Genomic DNA, 19,042 nt, shown 5'->3' on the forward strand with positions numbered 1-19,042 from the left:
GTGTCGGACAGGTTTCACTGGGTACATCTGACCATGCAGTTTGGGAGATTAGGTTTTCTGGATGATTGGAACCTCTTCATTTCCCCATCCCCACCCAGAGTGACAAGAACAACTATTTATAAGGACTGGGTTACTTCCTTATAGTACTGAGATCCTAAGGATCAAGATAAAAGCCCAGGGAATAAACAACATTGCTTTGGAGGGAAAGAAAGGGATAGGAGGAAACTAGAGAGGGAGAAGAAACAAGTATTTAGCAGAGCTGAATATAGAGAAGAGTTTTACAGAACTAGCACCTGATATTATCCTTTCTTTACTCACTAATGCCATGGCCTGAAGACCCAAGTCACACTCAGCTCAGCGAAGAGGGCCCTGGGAATAAAATCGAAGTGAAGCTAACCTAAAAGCTTAAGCACTTTTTCTCATCTTAACTACAGCCACTGGAGGGAGGGAAAGAGACAGAAACTACAGAAATAGAAAAGAGAACATAGCAACACAAAGAGAAGAGAAAGAAAAGGAGAACAGAACAGAAAGAAGGATGGACAGGAAAAGGAAGAGACAAATAAGGTATGGTGGAAGGAGGAGAGAGAGAGAGAGAGTGACAGAAAGGGAAAAGAAGGAAATGTAGGATAGAGAGCCTTAAATTCTCTGAAAAATACAGAGAGGTGAAGAGGGAGGGCTGGGCAAATCACCACCTCTGGCTAGTACCGCCCAGTTCTCCATCATTGTTTTTCCTCTCCTGGACTGTGAGTTGTGAGCACTGTCCCAGGTAGGGTGTACACAGTGTCCTTTTCCATACTGCTCTTGGAGGCAAGATGCTCTGAGAGAGACAGCCCATCAAATGAATGTCATCAGGTATGAAAGATTCTGACCTTCAATCCAGAGTCTCTGAAAGCTTCAGATGAAGCAACCAAGGAGGCTGCTACTCTAGGCTGATCTTCCTGATCATCACCAGAGGTAGGCATAACTTCAGGAGTATAAACTTTTGACTAGATTTAATTCTCACTAGCCTTAAGAACCTAAATCCTACTAAGCAGTCCATTTATAAATCCCACTCCAAGAAGATATAGGACCTCAGGGGCCCCTAACACTGGTGAACCAGCGACAGAGTAGAAAGAGCATAATGTGCTTTGAGGTCCCGGCTAGAATCTCAGCTCTCCATTCTGTGTAAAGTTATTTCAGGCAAGTAACTTAACACTCTTAGCCTCAGCTTTCTTATATTTAAAGTGGAGCTAATAACCCCACCTACACTGGGTTGTAGAGATGATTCAAAGAGATAATGTACATAATGTGCTTAGAACAGAGTCTAATTCAGGGAAAACACTCAACAGAAGTAACAATCATTGTATTTATTATTAATATCATAGACAGAAAAATGCATAAAGGCTCCCCTACTATGGATCAAGCCTGAAGCTGAGAGATGGAAAGTTCATAATATGGACAGACTCCACTTTGCCCCAATGTGTCTCTAGGCCTGAATAATTCCTGATCCACAGAAAAAGGGTTCTGGGAAAATGGACAGAAGGGCATCAGGATGGAAAGGCTCTTTCTTGTTTTTTAAATTTTGTCTTTTTGTATGTTTCATTCTTTTCAATCAGACCCAGTGTGTTTGTCCACAAAAGATAATGGCATTTTTCTCAAAAGGACTCCCTCAAATACTCAAGTAGCAAGCAGGAAAAGTCCTGGTCTCAAGACCATACAATATCCCAAGAAAACGAATTTTGACTCTAGAGGTAAGATATTATTACAGTTATCATTAATTAGCAAGACTAATATTGGCTCTACTCAACCACGTTCTTCAAACCTTAATCCTGGTTCTCCACCTAACCTCCTTTGGAGGTCAAGCAGAAGCAGGCTGGATCTAAACCCTGTACGTGGCTGAGAAAACTAATCCCCAAATGAAAACTTACTATCTGAAGGGCAGGCTAGAAGTCAGGGCAACAGCCAGGCCCATGAGTGAAGGAATGGGACAGACTGTTCACTTCTTATTCCCACAGGAATGGATTAAAAAGGGGATACTGCCTGAGACTCCCAGCATCAAATGTCAAATTAACTCACTCACCTTGGTGGAAGGAGTTGGGAAAAGAATAAGGAGTTTGCAGAAAGGGATCAGAAACATCTTTATAGGTGGGTATATTACATCACAACTTTGCCAGTCCAAGGCTAGCCCTGAGCTAGGATAAGACAGAAGTGGGATAAAGTAGCTTTTGGTGGTTCCCAAAGAAATTCCTAACTATTCAAGAAAAAAAGAATGAAGCCATCAGCTGAATCAAGGCTGAAGCAGGGAGGGACCTTGATTTGTCCCAAAATGACATAGAGTTAGAAGTCAGTGGCAGAACCAGGGAGTTCTAGGCCAAATGAGAAAACCCAGCAAAACTCAGCACCATGTCTCTCTGGGGCTAAGAGGGCGGCATTCAGCTCAACAAGTGTAGTCAGTCCTCAACATTAAGCCAAAGCCAACTCAGCATAACTCAATACATTTTTCCATACTAAGATGTTTTAGAGTTTTATTCCACAAAAATTCTTCTCCCCTCCCAGTTTCTCTTACTGCAATCTCTCCATACAGGCCCAACCCCTTTCCATTCTTCACCTGGTTATCATCTCGGTCCATACTGGTGTCATCTCTCTTGAGAATGAATCTCTGTTGAAATTCTGTATTCTTCTCATCCTTTATGTGTTCTGAGAATCTCTGTTCGGGACTGGGATTGGGGGAGAATGTAGAAGGAAGTAAGGTAAGAGATGCTTTTGTTAGGAAGCAGGCCTCATACTAAAGCATTCTTATATCCTGCAGTCCCCTCAGGAAGTTACTGGAGTCAGGCATCCAAAACGTCACAATGAAATCTTCAAGGTCTATTCTTTATACATATAAATAAGTTGTCTTCTCCTAAAGTTATACCTGTACCATCAGTAAAGGTGAAGAGAGGCCAGGCGCCAGTCTTCACAAAACATCACTGCCTCCGGAATCTATCTCCAAGTCCTCACGAAGCATAGGAATCGATCACGTAACTTCCATACTATCTCCTCCCCAGAAAGGAATATATTGGTCCTACACCTTCCTCTTCTCCCCATAGACTATTCCAGGGAAGTTTCCCAATCTGTGGTTTCTTCCCTTACATTCTTGTGTTACTGGTTTTGTTGATGATGACAGCTTTTCCAGTTTGATCAACATTGTGGTCCATCCCAAAATAGGCAGCTACCCGGTGTAATAGCATCCGGTGATATGAGGTCATCTGAGGGAACTTCTTGAACTGGTTACTGAAGGGAAACCAGGGGAAAAAGTGAAATAAGGATAAACAATAGCAGTAATAGCCAACTGTAACTTTTCTTGTGTCTAAAGTGGAGAATTTCTTAGGAGAAACAGACATGTTATAAGGAAGATAGATCCTTATTCAAATGAGAACCAAAAAGGTTCTCTCAGCTTCTTTTTCTATAGCATTTTGTATATTCCTTTGATCTACTATCCTCATTTAAGATTATTCCTTAAGCTCCAGGTCTCCCCCACCTGGATGATACTCTACAAGGAAAAAAGGGAGAAATTTAAGAATAACTAAATATGGGACAAGGGTAGCTGCTGAAAAGATATTAATTCTTTTCAACTGAAGTCTGTGCAATAACTTAAAAACCTCACTTGGTCACATGTACTTTTTAATACATTCTGATTATTTCTCCTCAACTCCTTTTGGTTCCCAGAGAGTAATTACTTCAAAATTCAAATTTTAAGGGAAAGATTTAAGAGGAATATCCTAAAATTGTACCTGAATTTCTTTTCAGTGCCCCCTCCCACCTCTAAATGTGTATTTCATTCAAGTAACTTACTTGTTGTCATTAATAAATTCCAGAATCTCCTGTTCTAATTTTAGCAGCATCATTCTGTCCCTGTTTAAAAAAGATTAAAACAAAACAAAACAAAAAGCAGCCCTCCCATAGACATTAAAAGCATTGAAACCTGCACCCTACAGAAGCTGAAGGGAGGGACAGATCCAAACCCCAATAGTGGATAAAAACACAGAGGCTGCTGAGCCTCACTGGCCTGTCTTACATTACTTTAAAAAGAGAAAAACCATCAAGTATACATTTTGCAGATCCTCCTAATCAGTACTTTGTTTTCCTTATCAGAAACCTCTCTGTTGGCAGCCATATTCATTTAAGCACATACTTTATACTTAAAATAAATCTAATCAGTAGTCTACATTCCATGTTGTTATTTATACAATTTTAAAACAATTATGATTTAGCATATGTATGTATCAATTATTTTTCCTTCTTGCTTTTAAATAGTTCTCCCAAGACTTCACATTTTTTGTTTTTGCATTCTCCTTCCACAGATTTTTCTCAGCTTTTCTGAAAGAAGACACCTCAACACAAGGGTATTCTGGATCCCTCACAGAATATAAAACTACACTAGAGGGAAAGGTGGTGGAGGGTCAATAGCATAGATCTGACTAATGGAAAAATCCTGAAAAGCTACTTGTCCTTTTTGGTATCCTGCTGGACCCTACTGTCCCCCTTCCATCAAATAATGTTTTTACCTTGGGTTCTTTTTCAGTGTATTTACAAGAAATTCATGTAGGTCTATTCCAGTGGAGTCTGTATATTCTTGGCTGGAATCTAGAACCAACACAACAAAAGAAATTTAAAATAAATGAAACTGCTTTATGTGAAATCTAATCCCAAGCAGAAGCCCACAACCCAATCAGGAGGGATCACAACAAAGTAAAATCAAACTTTAGGGGTTTTAGCTTAAAAACCAGAATGACGCTTGATTTGCCAGGTCCCTTCCCCCTGCCAGATTCCCCATGACAATGATGGAAGGTAGAATCTGGGTCATAGTGCTGCATCAGTATTACACTGAGACGCTACCTTACCATAATTAAGTATTTGCTGAATGTCCCGACCAAAACAAAGCAGACTTTATTCAAGTTAAGGAAAATAAATTCCAGGTAAGAGCAATCAGAGCTGAATTTTCCAGAATCTCAGCAAACAGGTTCAAATATTGATTATTTACAATTTATTTATAAAATCTTAATCCGAAGGTTGCCTTTTTCCTGTCAACTATAATTTTTATGGACCAGGTCTTTTTGCTACCAGCTCAAGAGTTTAAAACCAAAGAGAGCTTAAAAAAAAAAAAAAAAAAAAAACCAAAGAGAGCTTAATAATTAGGGAGAATCTGATTTTTTAAAAAATCACTCCAAGCATCCCAAAACCAAAATATAAATGATATATGGAGGATCTGCTACTAGTGGTGATTCATGTCACTACTTATTCCAGAGGAGAAATAAAATCGGAATTAACTACAATGTCCTCTTACAGGTAGTGCCAGTGTTAACAGAGTAGCTTTCTGCAGCAAGTGAGCCCCTAAGGCAGGGTTAACTAAAGCAGCAAGGAAAGTAACCTAGTTAGGCACCCCCTCCCCGCCAAGCAACCATGAAGTCAACAGAACACTAGGAACTGCTGAGCCAGTAAGGTTAGTGGGTGTCAGGCTCCAAGATGGAAGGAAAGGGCACCGCAGTGCCAGATCCTAGGACACGAGGGGTGGCGAGAGTTCTCACCCCTAGAAAGCATCTTCCTTGGGACCTTTTCTTTGTTTTTGTCCTTGTCTTCCTTTTCAGAGACATCCTTCGTGGATTTTTCTTCCTCCTTGTCAGAGGGGCAGCTGATGTGCAACTGAATTATATCCTTGATTAAGGGGAAAGAGGAATACAATCAAAAGGGAAAAAGGATTTTAATTCTCCCACAGGACTTGACTCTCCCTTGAAATCTCAAAGAAGGGAAATCTTGGGTGGCAGCATTCTCTTACAGAAGAGAGTATTTTGTTAATTCAATTGTTTAAGCTTTGGTTCTTCCAAAAGGGTAGAAGGCCAAGCCTTTTCTGCCAACAATCACAACCAGCAAATGGAGAGCTCAAGTTACACTGGCTGTTCTTGGCACAGGAACTAGATGGAAATGGGTCTAACTGCCAGAGGGAAAGTGTGGGTGGGAAAACAAGATGCAGCCCTGGGATCTTCTTGTCTGCCTCATCCCGGGTGGTCCAGGTGTGAAGACCTGTACTTCATGCTTGCAGCCATGCCCTGCTTTACAGCAGCCACTTGCTTTGAAGTTCCTTCTACCCTGATTTCCAAGCCTACTGTTGATGCTGTGGTTGTTACGCTACAGTTTACCAAACAACTGCCAATCTCAAAAATTACACTACTCTGGGACGCCTGGGTGGCTAAGTTGGTTGAGCAGTTGCCTTCGGCTCAGGTCATGACCCCAGCGTCCTGGGATCGAGTCCCACATTGGGCTCCTTGCTCGGCAGGGAGCCTGCTTCTCCCTCTGCCTCTGCCTGACTCTCTGTCTGCCTGTGCTCACTCGCTCTCTCTCCCTCGATCCCTGACAAATAAATAAATAAAATCTTAAAAAAAAAAAAAAAAGTTACACTACTCTGATAAAGGACCTACCTGGGTTTCTAGTGGTCCATCAGCAAATGGGGCAGAGGACTCCTCACACACTGCTAGGCTGCGCACCAACTTCAGCTTGGAATTAGACTGAAAAAAGCCCAAATATATATATGGACATTCAGAAAGTTGCTTTTCGCTGAATGAAGGGTATCCTCTTTGCCTCTGTTAGTTGCTGCTTCCATTAAGTAGGGTTTTTGTGTTGTTCTATTTTTTTGCCCAAAGTGGACTTACTCACCAATTCCTGATTTACTTCAAAGATAATTTCCCTACTTCCATTAATAAACTTATAAAAACAAAATGGCTACTTTGAATAGATTATATGAAAAGCACTTCACTTAGCTCTCACCCCTTTCTCTAGCTCATGCTCCAATTTCAGACTCAGAAGTTTACTGAAAATTCACAGTTGAAGAGCTTAGTAGACACTGGATTTAAGAGCCAGAAGTCCCTGCTTCAACTCCTGCTTTTGCACTTACGAGCTATGAGAGATCCTGAGCAAATTACTTGGCCTCTCTAGGTCTCTGTTTTTCCTCAATAAAACAGGGATAAAAACACTTAAAGATGACTTGTGAGAATTAGGTGACATAAAGTACATAAACAAACATATCATAAATAGTGCCTAGAGTACAGCAGACGATAAATGCTAAATGACTCTAAACCCGAGGCGGCAAGAGTATGGAAAGAAGCGTCTAAGAAAAGAGTAAAGAGAAAGAAAACTTCCCAACATTGGGGATTTAATGTGATTAAGAAGCTAATGGTAAAAGTAAACCAAGCTAATTAAGAAGCTTGGTTTACTTTTGCTGGCTGGAGAATACCAAAAAAATCTGAAATTCACTTTAAAAATCATTGCTCTCCTAGGGATCCCCAAAGTCAAAAATGATAGAAACCTACCTATAAACATTTACTAATAGTTCTTATAACAAAATCTAGATTTTCCATGAATACAACAGCACAAAACATGGAATGTGTTCCTGGTTGTGCAGTACAGTGAAGAGAACTTGCAAGTCTGAAGAACTGACTTCCTGTGGACCCCTGCACTTACTAGTGAATATTCTGTCAAGTTCACTCCATCTCTATAAACCCAACTTTCCTCATTTATAAAATGGACACAATAACTGTCTTATTTATCTCAAAAAGTATAGGTGGAAGTGAAGTAGAGGTGAACACCCTCTGATGTGAACTTTAACATCAAGCCCATCACTGAGGATTAGGCCATGTCAGGCAAGACACAGAGTTCATTTATCTGATGTCGTGTTCTCCTTCAAACCCAGGCTACCTACTGGCTGAGCCACTCCCAAATTCTGCCATTGTCTTTTGGGGGGGAATAGGTAGATACACTTAATAATTACTCCGGTGATAACTATTCTCACTGCAAGAAAGGTTTAATATTTTACTGTTCCCCCAACTAAAATTAAAAAAACCATCACATACTGACACATATAGTCTTCTCTGATAACACTGCTTAAAATAATCCGTGAAAGGGGCGCCTGGGTGGCTCAGTGGGTTAAAGCCTCTGCTTTCAGCTCAGGTCATGATCCCAGGGTCCTGGGATCAAGCCCCGTGTCGGGCTCTCTGCTCAGCAGGAAGCCAGTTTCCTCCTCTCTCCTCTCTCTCTGCCTGCCTCTCTGCCTACTTGTGATCTCTGTCTGTTGAATAAATAAATAAAATCTTAAAAAAAAAAAATCCATGATGTGCTAATTTTATCATAAAATGATTAAAAACAAAATCCTCCTCCTCCTTCCTGCCCCAACTTAAAAAGTAACCCCACCACCACCAAAAAAGGTTTTATTTTTAGGATGTCCAAAAGTGTTGAGTCATTTCTACTAATGGGGCAGGATTTATAAAGGATAAATTCCTAAAGGATAAATGGGAAAAAAATGTTGGCGGAAAAGATAACACTCACATAGTACTCCTAGGGAAACCAAAAGTGAACAGAGAAACTAGCTTTACAGCAGAACCAGTACCAATTTGCTCAGGCTTTGTGAGAGGCTCTGGCTGGATATCAGAAACAGACTGTGACCGAATTAGAGATAACAGAAAAATAGAGCCAAACTTTCTAACATGAAATGTGTGTGTATATGTATATTGACAATTAGAGTATAAAGTGCAGGCAGAAAAACTTTGCTTGCATACAATCTAAATAAATTAGATACTAGTGATAAGTGCATCTGTGAAACGTTATTACTAATAACAGTAGAAAAGAAACTATAGTAGTTCCCACTTATCCCCTGGGATACTTCCCCAGACCCCCAGTGGGGTCCTGAAACTATGGATAGTACCAAATGCTACATATACTATGTTTTTTCCTAGACATATACCTAAGATAAAGTTTAATTTATAAATTAGGCACAGTAAGAGATTAACAACAGTAATGATAACAATAAAACAGAACAATTAAAATACTGTAAGAAACTTGTATCAATGTGGTCCTTCTCTCTCTTTTTCAAAATATCTTACTGCACTGTACTCACTCTTCTTCTTGGAATGATGTGAGATGATAAAATGCCTGCGGGATGAGGTGAAGCGAGGTGAATGATGTGGGCACTGTGACAGAGCATTAGGCTACTACTGACCTGAGAATATGTCAAAAGCAGGATCATCTTCTCCTGGACTGTAGTTGACCAGGAGTAAGTGAAACCATGGAAAGCGAAACCTCAGATAAGGGTGGGGGGACTACAGTATACGGAAAGGGCTCTCACCTTGGCTCTTTTCCTGGCATGACCATGGTTGGATGTCCGCCTCTGTTAGAAGGGGATTAGAAAATATTAAAGGTATAGAAAATCAACATTTAGGTTAAAAACAATACAAGTTTACAAAAGAAAGCACTAACTATAAAACCATTACAATAGCTAAACAATAATGAGACCCACTTGGTGTGGTTGTCTCCCCTTTGCTACAACTCTAGTAATTGTGACACAGAAAGGACCACAGGCCACTTACCATGAAGAAAATGAACAGGAAGACACTGACTGGTTGGCCTACTTCACAGGTTAATAAAAATTACTTTTGGATAAACCATGGAATCATCTCCTGATTAGACAGCTTCTGGAAATGTCACTACCATAGCATGACAGAATGTTTTTACCCAAGCATGATCACAGGAGTCTATTTAACCCAAAATGGACATGTAATATGGCCCTTAATCATCACTTATAATAACATCTTTACAGGATAACATGTACAGAGTTCTAACTTGAGAGACCCAAAGCACCTATCCCAATGGCTGTTGAAATGGAATGAAGACTCTTCTTGCCAACTGCCTCCTTTCCTGAAGATAAGAATTCTAGTTCTAAGCTCCTGGTAGTAGCTCTTATAGCCTGTCTGGGACAGGATAAAAATAAGGGAGCATGGAAGATATGGACAAGACTTTCAGAGCAAATGGAGGGTAAAAAAAGTGGGTAAGGAGCAGAATAGAAGATGAAAAAATGAAGGCCTATGGCAGGATGAGGTAAGAAATGACTAATTCACTGATAGGGTTTCTGAACAGCTAAGAAGTCAAAATGGGGGCTTTCAGGAAGAGGTGGAGGTAGGTTTTTGTATGGGAAGAAGCACCTGGGGATTCTCAGATGTCTGGAATGGAACTCACTGCCCATTGGGGTGTGGGGAGAATTGAGGTTGGTGAGTGGGGAAGGGAAAACAAGACAGAGGCAGAATACCAGCATGGTCCTGGGTAGATGAGGATTTCTCTTTCCTTTGTCCTCTTCACTAGTTACCAAACACTGCCACAATGCAAAATGGAGAAACAGGAAGGTGGATGGAAAGAGTAAGAAATGACGATGGATCTGGTCAATGTAAGAGATGTTACAGTAAGGAAAAGCCATAGTGTGGGAATATGAAATAGTATTTCACTGTTTTTTTTTTTTCAAAAAGGCAGTAACACACACAGAACACAAACATTCAGGAGGTGTAACGAGGGTATACACAACAGTAAGTCTCCTTTCATATCTGTCCCCCAGCTACCTGGTTCTCTCCTAGAGGATCAAGTAGTACTGCCTTTCTTATAATCTTTCTATAGGTCTTTTATGAATATATATATAAGCTCACTGTACATATGTACACATAGGGTTTTTTTTTTTCTTTTTTTAAAAAACCAAACAGATGGGGGTGCCTGGGTGGCTCAGTCTGTTAAGCATCTGCCTTGGCCTCAGGTCATGATCTGTGTCCTGGGATTGAGCCCCAAGTCCGGCTCCCTGCTCAGTGATAAGTCTGCTCCTTCCCCCTGCTCATGTACTTTCTCAAATAAAGAAAGAAAGATATCTTTAAAACAACAACAACAACAACAACAACAACAACAGGGGCATCTGGCTGGCTCAGTGGGTTAAGTCTCTGCCTTTGGCTCAGGTCATGGTCCCAGGGTCCTGGGATCGAACCCCGCATCGGGCTCTCTGCTCAGTGGGGAGCCTGCTCTCTCTCTCTGCCTGCTTCTCTCTCTCTGCCTGCCTCTCTGCCTACTTGTGATCTATCAAATAAATAAATACTTAAAAAAAAAACACACAAAAACCCCCAAAACAACAACAAACAGATGTATATTTTACACACCTTGCTTTAAACTTTTTTCCCACAAATATTATTCTACAGAAGATCTACCATTTTTCTCAATGTCTAATATGGTATTCTACTTGGGGCTGTACTAGAAATTATTTTATCAGTCCCTTAAACAGCATCATTTAGGATGTTTCTGATCTTTTGTTAGTATAAACAATGGTTCAATGACCAAATCAAGTGTATCTATAAATACTGTTTATCTGCAGTCCATTTTAAAATTTTTAAAATTTAATTCTTAATAAAATTATTGCCAAAGTGACCTTCAAAGAGGTTATACCAATTTATAGCCCTACAAGCAATTTATGAATCTGCTTATTTACCAGAATGGATAGTTTTCGTGTAATAGCCAAAGACATATTGAAAATCTAATATCTACCAGGCACCATGCTAATTACTGGAGGATACAGAGATAAAAACCACAAACCTTATCCAAAAGGGACTCATAATCCTGTTGGAGAAGACAGACAAATAGACAATTACAATACAGTATGTTAAATGCATTACAGAAGTAGTCACATAGTGCTATAGGAGCACACAGCACAAGCGTCTAACCCAGACCTAGCAACTCACAGATTCATACATTCACAGATATTGAGTACCTGCAAAGAACTGTGTCAGGCTTTTGAGAAACAACAGTGAGCCCAAACTGACCTAATCCTGGGCCTCACTGAGCTTATAGTTCCGTAGAGATGGAGACAGACATTACTCTAAGAATTATACAGGGTAGACCTGCAATGGGTGAGTAAGGCTGTCAAGGAAGGCTTACTAAAGAAAGACACATCTGAATTGAGTTTTGAGTTTCAGGCAGATGTTGGCAAGAGAGGTTCAGGGGTTGGGGGAAGCCAAGGAAAGAATACCAAGGAAGGCACTCTAGGCAGAGAAAGCATGTACAAAAGCATGCTTTCTCCACACTTTCCAGCTCTTGTAACAAGGCCCAAGGAATCAGACAATGCTGAAGCACAGGATGCCAGAGGCGGGTGGCTGTCAGGCAAGGGATTAGGTCACAATATGTCATGCTGATAAATCTGGGTCTTAGCCTAGGACAATGAAACATACAGAAAGTTTGAAGAGAATGAACATAATCAGATCTTTATTTCATGGTGATCTTTCAAAGCAGTACGGTAGAGGAATCCAAAAGGATCACAAGTTTAAAGGCAGAAAGCCCAGTTAGGAGGTCATTCCCAGTTGTTATGGGTTAGTTGAAGGACCCCCCCTAAATTCAGTAGGTCAGGGTTAATTTGCCCATTCTAAACTGAATCTCAGAACCTGCCTTTTATAGCACTGTTTCCATGTGAAAGATGTTCTGAGTTCCAACTGCTGATTCTAAGAAAATGTCTCACATAGTATAAGCAAGGAAACTCCCCTTTTTGCAAATTTTCCAGCTCCAATTTATAACAGGCACTCCCTTGATAGCATCAGTAAGATCCCCGGGGAGACTTCCGGGGTATGAGTTGAGGTAGGGGAAGGTAAGATAAAGAGCAGAATTTTTAGTGTTGTTGAAGAGGCACATGATCTGCTGGGAAATGGTAGAGGGGAGAGGGCTTCTGAAGTGGGGTACAAAACTGAAGACTTGGTAGAATGAGTAGGAGCTCCAGTAGATGGCAGCAGCAGCTCCCCCTGTTCTAGCAGCTACAAAAAGTCCGTCGTCCCCTTCCAACTTCCCACATGACCTATTTGTATATCCAGATGAAGACACTCCTGAATTGAGTGTCCATAAGGTATATAACACTTATACACATCCTTTTCTGCTTATCTTCAAGGGGCACACACAACAGGAGTTCAGAACACCACTTCAAATAGTCTCCTGAGAATAACTTGGACCCAAAAGTTCATCTAATCATCATCTTCCATATAACATGACAACATATAATTAAACATTCATCACTTATCTGTCTTGAGGATTTAAAATTCATTATTGGTATCAGTGGAGGCTGGAAGTATAGCTGGAACAGTGGCAGATTGTCTCTACAAACTCTGGAAGGATGGGCGGGGAATGACAACTTACACGCAAAGGATAATGGAAGGAAAAGCAACTAGTACAGAGATCTGGCAAACTGCGAGAGGAAAGACAGCAGAAAAGCAGGCAGCCAGAGAACAAAATATTTCAGGGAGCTGTCTGATTTTAATTTGTCCCTTTGTTGTTGTTGTTTTAGTCTTTCAAGAAAAAAAGGCCTAAATGAATTGGGTTGTCAAGAGAAATGATCCTTCAACTTTCGAAACCTTCCAAAATGTTGCCACCACTGCTTTTTAAACTAACTTACTACCATTAGTCTATCTCCTAAGCATGTAAGAAAGACCAGTCCAACCCCTGGGCATGAAAGAAAGGACTTACATAATTTGGGTCTGGGTAACGGAGGAGACTAGCACTGACCAGAGAGAAGAGAAGGACCAGAACAGGTAAACCAGAGGAGGCTCAGAGTATGAACTGCTTGGGTACCAAACAGGAGCCCTGGAGGAAGCTTGGCAGTACATCTGCACTGCACTATGAATTTGGATGGAAAGCAACATGGCAACCAAAGAGTGAAATTCTTCTCACTCATTTACCAAGTAGCAAGTTCACAGGTTATTTCTGACCCGAAAAATCCTGACTGCTTTAATACAACCAGGATATGAATTTAATACTGTGTCTAAAGCCAGGCAGCTGTAGTTTTAAGAATTTATTATATGAACCAAATTATGACTCGTTAAATATGTGTTTGTATACAGTTCATTTTTTGATAGTTAAAAAATATCAAATGTAGCAAGAACCCAGTGTAATGCAGGTCCAAATGGATTAGGAAATTACTCTTGTCTTCTCTAGACTTCACAGGACTCTATGACAAAAAGGGAAGGAGACAGTTCTTGAAAGCTGAAAATTGGGTTTTTAGGGAGAATCAAGTGACTAGCTTCTTACAGATTCCCAAAGCCAATTACGATGACATTTCTATTAAGGCATAATAAGTGTGCCTATGATGCACTTCTAATCCTTACCTGTGTCTCTGGACGCAAACCAGTATCTTCACTCTCTTTCTCAGTTTCTTCCTTACTTGGAGTCTTAGATATAAACTTGTTTTTGCTTACAGATTCTTCCACCAGTTTTTTTTCTGATTCTTTCATTATTTCCAGGGTCTCTTGAATAGTGTTACTGTTAGACATCTTCTTCAATATAATACAGTGGGCTCTATGGACTCCTAAAGAAATGTCAAATGCATTAAACAGGAGGTATTTATCCATACTTCACATACACACAAGACTTGCACTTCACCTACTAGTCTGCAGCAGCCACCCTGTAACCCACAAAGGGTCCTTGGATAAATGGTGATCCAGGATTGATTGACTGACTGCTTTCTTTCTTTCTATTTTTTTTTTTTTAAAGATTTTATTTATTTGATAGAGAGAAAGCAGGAACACAAGCAGGGGGAGTAGAAGAGGGAGAAGCAGCCTTCTTGCTGAGCAGGGAGCCCAATGTGGGGCTTGATCCCAGAGCCCTGGGATCATGACCTGAGCCAAAGGCAGACATTTACCGGCTGAGCCACCCAGGCGCCCCACTTTCTTTCTTTTTTTTAACGCTTTATTGAGGTAGTGGCGCCTGGCTGGCTCTGTCAGTGGAGTGCGTGACTCTTGATCTTGGGGTTGTGAGTTCAACCCCCATGATGGGTGTAGAGATTACTTAAAAATAGAATCTTTTAGGGCGCCTGGGTGGCTCAGTGGGTTAAGCAGCTGCCTTCGGCTTAGGTCATGATCTCAGGGTCCTGGGATCGAGTCCCACATCGGGCTCTCTGCTCAGCAGGGAGCCTGCTTCCTCCTCTCTCTCTCTCTCTCTCTGCCTACTTGTGATCTCTGTCTGTCAAATAAATAAATAAATAAAATCTTTAAAAAAAAATAGAATCTTTTAAAAAAAATAAAAGCTTTACTGAGATAAAACTGACATACAATAAACTGCATATATTTAAAATGTACAAGATAATGAATTAAGAACATGCACATGCCTGTGAAACCATCATCACAGTCGAGATAGCGAGCACATTCAAGGTTCCTCCTGCTCTTTTGTAAACCCCTCCCCACTCCACCATCCCAAGTCTATGAATGATCTGCTTTCTGTCACTACAGATTAGTCTCTATTTGCTAGCATTTCACATCATATATTATCTGGATTCTTTTACTTGGGTAATTATGCTGAGATTCACCAGGATCCAGTTCTAAAGCAATGTAGTATGAGTCCTCTTAGCACTTTATTTGCCCTGTCTCCTTTCCTACAGAAATTTGCTCACATTTTCAGCTTGAGCACTAGACTCTCTCCAGAAAGAAAAGTATATTACAAAGTTCTATTCACTACCAGCCAGGATCACTCTCCCTTCCTAAGGGAGAACTTCCACAGCTACCACAAGCCACAACAATGTTACCAACTTCAAGTATCTCCCTCTTCAAAAGGCAGCAAAATCAGATGTTGGTTATAGATTCTTAAATTCTTTCCTTTATCTTAAGCAATGAGGAAGTAAGAATCTTTGCTTTGTTATTCACTATTTGGGTTCAGTCACTCCCCTGCCTCCCAGCGCACAGAGCTTCTGTCTTGCAGGGTAACCAGCTCTTTATCACTCACTCTGGATACCCGGAAAATCCTGTCAGCAAGTGAACACAGTAATCCAAGCACAAAGAAACAGAAGTTTGTAGAGGTTCCTCCTTACTATAGATTACAGACTGCCCTTCACTCCTGAATACTTCTCTTTCCCACCTTTAAAAAAATAAGGCTAGAAACGCTCCCAGACATCATGTTTATTTCACGTGGCCCTAGAAATTGAGCCAAACAAACATATAGCAATGATTCAAGAACACTGTCATACTGTCATTTTTTCCTCCTTCCAATCAGTTAAAAAGATGAGACCCTGAAGGCTCCTTAAGAAGCACAGGTAATCTCATCCTGGTGTAAATTAGTCCCTAAGATTACTGCTTTGTTCACCTTGTGGTAACTCTTTTGCAGGTGCCTGGACAGTTTGTAGAGGGCTGGACAAAGGCCTTTAAAAGGCCAGAGAGTCATTCATATAATCATAGTCATACAGTTGAATTTAAGATGACAAATACTGGAAGAAACTGACTATACAAGAAAATGGCCAATATTCTATTTTTTAATTAACTGGATCTAGTACCTAGAGGGTTCTATAAAAAGAGTTATAACCTATGGAGCTTTATGGATCTTTGGCTGTTCATGGAGACTGCATATACACACTTGCGATTTTTTTCTCCCATAGGTAAATCAAGCACCCATTCTCTTCAGTCTGAAGTGTAATAAACTCAGCACATGCCTTTTCCATATCTCTTAGCTGGGAAACATCAATAGAGATCAGAATTGTAAGAGTTCTTAAATATACCTTCATGCAACACCACTCCCCTGCCAATCTCCCCACATCAGAGCTTCCTTTCTGTAACTTCCTGCAAGCCTCTCCTAGGAAACTCTAGGCAAGGGATCATCCCACTATTTTTTAAACAGTCTTACTGCTACAGAGCTACTCCCTATAATAAGCTATGTACTGTTTCAATCTTGATGCTAAATCTGCTGTCCAGTCACACAAAATTAGGTTTACTTCTTTTACCACATAACAGACCTTCAGTTTTCTTTTTGAGGCTTAAAATCTCAAAGAGATTTTTCTGTCCGAAAGAGAATTTGAGGGCTGGCAAATGGGGAAATTGGATGAAGGTGGTCAAAAGATACCAGTTTCTAATTAGAAGACAAATACCTAGTAGGGATGCAATGTACCACATGATGACTACAGTTAACACTGCTGTATGGTATATTTGAAAGTTGTTAAGGAAGTAGATCCTAAAAGTTCTCATCACAAGGAAAAAAAAATTTGTAGCTATATAAGGAGATGAATGTTAACTAAACTTATTGTGGTAATCATTTTCTTTTCTTTTCTAAAAAGATTTTATTTACTTGTCAGAGTGAGGGAACACACACAGAGAGAAGCAGCAGGCAGAGGGAGAAGCAGCGGGCAAAGAGAGAAGCAACGGGCAGAGGGAAAAGCAGGCTCCCCGCTGGGCAGGGAGCCCAATTCGGCACTCCATCCCAGGTACCTGGGATCATGACCTGCACTGAAGGTAGACACTCAACCAACTGAGCCACCCAGGCGGCCCTGTGGGAATCATTTTCAGTATATATGTATGTCAAGTCATTATGTAGTACACCTTAAACTTACACCTAGCTATATGTTAATTATATCTCAATTTTAAAAAGGTGGGAAGGTGCTATGGAAAACTATAAAGCAGCTGGGTGCTTCTTTTTCCAGGTTTCAATTACCAAATAGGTATATTTCTTCAAATGAGAATACCAACTTTGCAGCTCCTTTTCACACATAAGTCAGAAAAGACTCAAGTATCTGGATACCTAGACTAACTTCACAGTGTCTAAACACTGCTTCTCAGTAACAGCACTAAGGGACAAATTCTTACTCCAAGGAAAATGCAACAGCAGAGGAAAAGGTACACTAGCACACTAGCACACTACCCAAATCTTCCCTTTTTTCCATACATACCAGTCTAGCCCAGACTTTCTTCTGGTGTTTGCCTTCATTTAAGGGAAAGTGACCCTATTCTGAGACCTAGGAGGTGGACCTTAATTAGGTACACCAATAACGGTAATTGTTTCCTTTTTGTGACTAGTTTGGGAAGAGACCATGATTTGATCATTATCAGAGAGACTAGGACACTTCACTAAGATCCTAAGTAGCTAGATCAGTAATTCCGTTTCCTTTTTGTGATTGATTTAGGAAGGGGCAAGTGACTCAATTAAACCCAGTGAAATACGAGAGGACTTTGCCAGGTGAGTAGCTTCAAAGAAAGGTTATTCATTCTATTTAAAAAAAAAAAAAAAAAGCCACTGGGAAAAAAATGGTTGTTATCTTTTACTGAAGGTAGTCTTGTGTACAGATGATGCCTGGATTGCAATATTCTATTAACTCAAGGAGGATTGTGGAGCAGAGAGAATAAGCCTGGATCCTTGATGCTATGAGGCAGACTGTATTAGTCAGCCTGGATCCTCCTAGCTTTGTACCTCTTGATACATGAGGTCATAAATCCCATTATCACTTAAGCTATTTTGAGTTGAGTTTACCATTCCTTCTAGCCAGAAGCATCCTGAGATAATCAGAAACTGTAGGTGAAGAGAGGGACTACCTGGACCAGACAGACAAGCCTAACTTTATAAGAAGAAATAACTAACAGAGAGCGAGCGGGAGAGAGAATTGATGGTATCAGCTAAAATTTTTGGAGTGCTTATGTTGTGTCAGGCACTATCCTAAAGTGTTTTAAGTATCTCATTTAATCTTACATCAATTGTATTAGATATGTATTTTATTATCATCACTATTTTATAGGTAAGTAAGCTGAAGTACAGAGCAATTAAATACTTTAAGGTCACACAACTGGTACACAGCAGAGCAGGACTCAAAGCCAGGAAATATGGCTCTAGCACTTGCTTTATTAACCTTTATGCAATACTTCTACTAATTAAGGGGACAGATGTTCAAAGACTAGGCAGAAAACGGAAGGTCTACCAAAGATACAACGGAATCATGGAATTCACAACTGGAAAGGGATGCAGAAGCTTTCTCATTTAGTTTCATCCTTTTATATCCACGGACCTTCTCAGTCACGTTCCTGAATCATCAATAACTCTGAAAAATTGTTGGCTTGACCCTGTTTGTATACATCTAGTGAAAGGAAGACATCTCTTCCATATACAAACCTTTTTTCGGGGGAAAGTGTAAAGAGGCAAAACTTCCTTTCCAGTTACTTCCTGCCACTGGCCTCAGTCTAGTTCTCTGTGCAAGTCATAAAGAACAAGCTTAATCTCCCTTCCAAGTCAGCCCCTTACAGGAGACAACTTTATCTTCCTTCTTTCTCTAAACACTTCCAGCTTCTTAAGGCAGGTCTTTAAATCACATGGTTTTATTTCCTCACCATTTTGCTTCAGGATAAAAAAAGCTACCTTCAAGTTAACAACAGCTAGTTATGAGAGGTCAGAGTGTTACTATTCAGAGTCAAGATCCACCAGAAGACACAATGAGCTCAAAATTGTATTTCTTGAGCTGAGG

At 40.4% G+C, this 19,042-nt stretch overlaps 1 protein-coding gene across 20 annotated transcripts in view; it reads right to left on the reverse strand.

The window, feature by feature from the left end:
- R3HDM2 (R3H domain containing 2) overlaps nt 1-19,042 on the reverse strand; it is a 162,553-nt gene that overhangs the window by 29,353 nt on the left and 114,158 nt on the right. For 12 of the 20 annotated variants that reach the window (XM_044227340.1, XM_044227334.1, XM_044227330.1 and 9 more), the window contains 9 exons: nt 13,947-14,146; nt 11,401-11,424; nt 9,131-9,172; nt 6,435-6,521; nt 5,547-5,673; nt 4,527-4,605; nt 3,814-3,873; nt 3,112-3,252; nt 2,588-2,696 (listed from right to left, as the gene is read on the reverse strand). In XM_044227340.1, the coding sequence (XP_044083275.1) occupies nt 2,588-2,696; nt 3,112-3,252; nt 3,814-3,873; nt 4,527-4,605; nt 5,547-5,673; nt 6,435-6,521; nt 9,131-9,172; nt 11,401-11,424; nt 13,947-14,111 (834 nt within the window). In that variant the 5' untranslated portion in view covers nt 14,112-14,146. The remainder of the gene's footprint in view (nt 1-2,587; nt 2,697-3,111; nt 3,253-3,813; nt 3,874-4,526; nt 4,606-5,546; nt 5,674-6,434; nt 6,522-9,130; nt 9,173-11,400; nt 11,425-13,946; nt 14,147-19,042) is intronic. The other 8 variants (XM_044227341.1, XM_044227336.1, XM_044227338.1 and 5 more) reach the window with 1 other exon arrangement.

The sequence above is a fragment of the Neovison vison genome, chromosome 12 (genome assembly GCF_020171115.1).
Source record: "Neovison vison isolate M4711 chromosome 12, ASM_NN_V1, whole genome shotgun sequence".
NCBI classification, from domain to species: Eukaryota; Metazoa; Chordata; class Mammalia; order Carnivora; family Mustelidae; genus Neogale; species Neogale vison.